Source organism: Miscanthus floridulus, chromosome 1 (assembly GCF_019320115.1).
Source record: "Miscanthus floridulus cultivar M001 chromosome 1, ASM1932011v1, whole genome shotgun sequence".
NCBI classification, from domain to species: Eukaryota; Viridiplantae; Streptophyta; class Magnoliopsida; order Poales; family Poaceae; genus Miscanthus; species Miscanthus floridulus.
Genome location: NC_089580.1, coordinates 174,639,424 through 174,644,239, shown reverse-complemented (window position 1 = coordinate 174,644,239; position 4,816 = coordinate 174,639,424). Strand labels below are relative to the sequence as shown.

Below are 4,816 nucleotides of genomic sequence, written 5' to 3'. Positions count from 1 at the left end.
TCAGCAAAAGCGCACATTTTCTGCCATCCAAACTCTGTTCATCCTCCGAATGAACTCCTCGGCCCGCATCATGAGCTCATCCTCTTCCTCATCATCGCCACCGCATTTCTCCTGTACCGTATCATCCTCTGCTCCGCTGCTCTTCTCGCTTGCTTGCAGCTGCTCCTGGATAGTATCCGTGTCAACGTCGGCGACGTCGTGAGCACAGCTGTGCCTATGGGCATGCTCGACGACGCTAGCGGCAGCGGTTGGAGGACTCTCCCGTCCTCCGCCGCTCCTCTTCCTTCCTTGCACTGGAATGCCATCCACCGTTCCAGCTTCGGCAGCTCCCGGCGTGCACTCTCCGCGGCCGCCGAGGAGGAGGACGGCGATGATGAGGTGGGAGAAGCAGAAGGCCAGTAGCGACGGGTTGGACGACGACGCCCAGAGAGTGATCAGCTCCACAGTCGAGCTCAGCATATTCTAGTGCTGTGTCGGGTTTTGGAAGATGCCAGATCAAAATCAAGGCAAGTTTTTCAGTTAGTTGGGTGTTGTTGGATGGTGAACGATCTTGGCGCCTCGAGCCTTTATATGTCCATGGAGTTCGGATTCGAACCCCCCAAGTGTGCAGAGCAAGATTCTGCCCCGTGGACCCTGGGATGGTGGTCTTCCCGCACAATGTCTTGGTATCCAAGCTGCTGGTCATCGTGGTAGCTCCAAAGGTTGCAAGTGGCGAACGCTGAACGCACATGGGTGGAATGCCGAGACTGCGAGTCTTCCCGGGGAAGAAAGCTGGCAGGATCGTCGACGAAATGGATTTGGCGCGTGCAGAGAGAGCAGCTAGAAGTGTCAGCTCAGAATCGGCGTTCATAATTGTTTGTACGCTATCTGGAATTGTTCAGCAGGAAAGCTAGATGAATCGACTAGCAGCCTGTTCACTTGGTTATAAACGATCATAAATTTTCAGCCAGAATAATATTTTTCGCTCACACCAAACCGACTAACAGTAATAATCCACAATCATATACGATCGTATCAGTACCCGCGTACAGCACCAGCGGCTGTAGGAGTTTGGTAGGGCGTTCGCTAGAGCTCCGATTCCTCAGAGAACGACTAAGGTTGACTCTCCTGTGTTGGTAAAACGACACGTTCGTCCAGATATGTAAGGCATATTTTTGACTGGAGAAAAGTCGAATTAAACCCTTATTTTGTCTTACAGTATGTCACGTTTTGCTAAAAAGTCAACAGTACCTCATAGACACCTAGAAATTTGAATACAAATGCTCTAAGCTTGCTTATAGTTGTGTTGTTGTTTTTGTCACTGGACAATGATTATGGAGCGTTGTACATAGCAAATCCAGAAGTTATCAAATGGCACACAATGTTTATACTAGTTCAGACAAATGGTGCCCTATACTCAATGCATATGGTTTGTATTGCTTGTACGACGTATATGTTGAGTGCATTGGAGATACCGACCAGGCGCTCTCTAAGTCTATCATATCTTATATAGTTCGGGGGTGTAGAATCTCAAATAAGCCTCGTTCTTCTTAGTTTACTATTGGTTTCGTAGTCAGTTACAACTTACAATAGAGCCCTGGTAGATCGGGTTACATGCATATCTATGTCTTGCATACCCAGTTGATGAATGTCCTATCAATAAAGATGTAGTTCTATCCTCCATGACTGTACACGTCATCTTGTAATCATCGAATTAACTAATGTCGATCAAATTTAACCTTTTTTGTCGGTCAAAATTCGCCTTACTTTCACACAAATGTGTGGTATATAGTATACGATTATAATTTAGATGAAAATTATAGACTAATTACTAGTAACTAAAGTATATTAGAACTTGATGTTGATAATAAAGTATCTACGTGGGATGGTGTCATAATACAAGCATTTTTGACAAGGCAAAGATAAACTATTTTTGTTAGTTGTAGTCCCCGAATTTATACGTAAATCCTTAACATAATTCACGTGCGACAACTAAGATTGATGGACTAATTGTAGTAAGAGAACTATTTTCTTGGTCTAAAAAAAGTTTGACTTACTTTCTTGGCCCTTTTATTTCTGAACTTACCTATTTAGCCTAACAGTTATCTTTAGTTTTTTATATGGCACTTCCGTTAGTTCTAGGACTTAATGGTGTTAAGTCAACCATGAAATGACGATTTTGCCCCTAAGTGAAAAATGAATTAGTGTAGAGTTTAGTTTGTCTGGGTTTAAATTTGAGGAATATTTCAAATGGTTTAAGGTTGCCAAAATTACATTTTTATGTAATTATGGCAACCTTAAATCATTTGAAATATTTTTCAAAATTAAACACAGACAATTGAACTCTACATCGAGTCATTTTTTACTTAGGGGCAAAATCGTCATTTCTTGTTTAACACCACTAAGTGATAGGATTTATAGGACCTCTAGGTGTAGATTAGTAGGTTAATCTTAACTTAGGCAAAGAACATGTTGTGTACCTCTCCAAGCAGTGTCGCAGTAGAGGTATCTTGACGCGCCCGCTAGGTCGCCGAAGGTAGCAGCAGTGTAGACTCAGACCAATGGCGAGGACAAAGGCAGTGACGCTTCCCATCGCTTACAGCGCGTCTTTCTAGATTGGACTAGGGCTAGCAACCTCGGTGGGGCGCTGGCGGCTATGGTGAACCTCATGTCTCGAGCCCCAGTCCCCACCTCCTATTTATTGTGCTGCGCGACGGTGGGCCATCAGCCAGGAGAACAGCTGGGCACCACCGATCGAGACGTGGATCAAGGGCCCAATTGGCCATTGGGCCAACTGGTGGAGATCAATCTAATATTCTCCTCCTTGATCTCACCTTATGACTTAAACTTAACTTACTTTATCTTTTTCCCATTCCATCGTAGATCAGGGCATAGAGCGTGCCTCATCGTCACGGTCAGTTGCCATTAGATTAAACAGCTACAATGCACCTCTCTGTTTTGAAACAGATTCTCAACTAGGCCCTTAGTATCCAGAAATCATAGGCTTTCTCGTAAACCTATGTCGACTATGTGTTCTCTGAACGCACTGGGTGGTTAGCCTTTGGTAAGCGGATCCACAAGTACTTGTTTGGTACTTATTTGCTCAATGCTTTCAAAATGATTCTGGATTTTCTCTTTTACAACATATAACTTAATATCAATGTGTTTGACAGCACACTTGACCTGTTGTCTTAGGAATTAACTACTTTAAATGGTTATTGCTGTTGACTACCATTGTTAAATCCGGGTACATATTCCCTTAACCACTTTTACCTGTTCCTGAGACCTCATGACAAGCTATACTATGGTATGCATCATTGATGACACCACAACTGTTTTATTGGAGCTTTTCCACAATAATACTCTAACTGCGAGTATTAGCAACTACTGTGGATTTCACTACACATCTCACCAAAACTTAACATTTGTATCCATAACTATTTGAGAGTACTTGTTCTTTCTTACTCAGCATGAGATCTATGATACTTTGCAAAAAATTTAAGACATTCTTAACTCTATTCTAGTGATCTATATCTGGACTAGACTTCTACCAAAATATCCCAGATACGTAAGCTACGTCAGGGTAAGTTCTTACTTGTACATTCATTAAGCTTCCAATAGCTGAAGCATATGGAACCATGTTCATTTGATCGATCTCATATCGGTTCCTAGAATACTGAAAGTTCACAAATCTATTACCCTTACTCTAGGAGCAGGCGTAGGTTTACTCGCATGCATACTTTATTTTTTTAGAATCTTTTCTAAGTATGCCTTTACGATAGTCCTAATACCCTTTTTCATCTATCTTAGTGAATTTCAATTCCTAGAACCAATGAGGCTTTACCAAGATCATTCGCATTGAAACTTGAGGATAAAGACTTCTTCTCTAATGGCAGATTAATATTACTACTAGTGAGTAGGATGTCATCTATACACAGGATGTGGAAAAAGAATTTTCCATTCTTGAACTTCGCATAAACGCTATTGTCCTTCTTTTTTTCTTTAAACCCAAACTTTCTTATCGTTTCATGAACTTCAAATACTACTATCTAGAGACTTATTTTAACCCATAAATGGATTTCTACAAGCGGCATCCAATACGTTCTTTTTCTTCTATGACAAAACGTTTGGGTTGTGCCATGTAAACATTTTCATACAAATTCCCATTGAGGAATGTCGTCTTTACATCCATCTGATGTAACTCTAAATTATAATGTGTCAATAACACCATTATGATTCTAAAAGAATCATTGCATGAGACTGGAGAGAAAACTCTCATCATAATCTATTTATTCTCTTTGGAGTCACATTTTGTCTTGTAGACCCTTTCACAGCCTACTATTTTGGCTCCATTAGGAATTTCTTCTAAGTCCCAAACTTCATTGGTATTTATCGAATTCATTTCAACTTCCATAGCTTCTTGCCATTCAAACGAGTAAACGCTTCTCATGGCTTCTTTAAATGAGGTGGGATCACCCTCTATTTGAATTTGTTCACTAACATAGACTTTATAGTCATCAGGAAACTGGTTTACTAATTCTTTGAGATCTTTTGGGGCCTCAGCTACTGGCACTTTCATATCAGGCTGTTGTTGCTCTTCATTGCCAAGAGGCAATTGATTCTATAGGCTCCTGTATCATAAGATCCTTGTTTACATTATCCATCTTCTTTGAAGAGCCAACAACAGGTGTTGTATAAGTCATACAACATCAACAGGTATCGAGAAATCCTATGACTTGAATCACTGAAGTGGGCACACAATCCTGCTTCTCTTCAAGTCATAGGTCTCTACATACCGTGCTCCCCCAGATCATCCCATCTTTTATAAAGATAGTGT

At 41.2% G+C, this 4,816-nt stretch overlaps 1 protein-coding gene across 1 annotated transcript; it reads right to left on the bottom strand.

Annotated features, from left to right (window-relative positions):
* On the bottom strand, positions 1-459 carry LOC136502951 (uncharacterized). Its single transcript, XM_066498194.1, has one exon. The coding sequence runs from the start codon at positions 457-459 to the stop codon at positions 1-3; it is 459 nt and encodes a 152-aa protein (XP_066354291.1).
* Between the last annotated feature and the right edge of the window lie 4,357 nt (positions 460-4,816).

What these genes read in the sequence shown, in the direction of transcription:
- LOC136502951 (XM_066498194.1), bottom strand. Translation starts at nt 459, where the DNA reads ATGCTGAGCTCGACTGTGGAGCTGATCACTCTCTGGGCGTCGTCGTCC.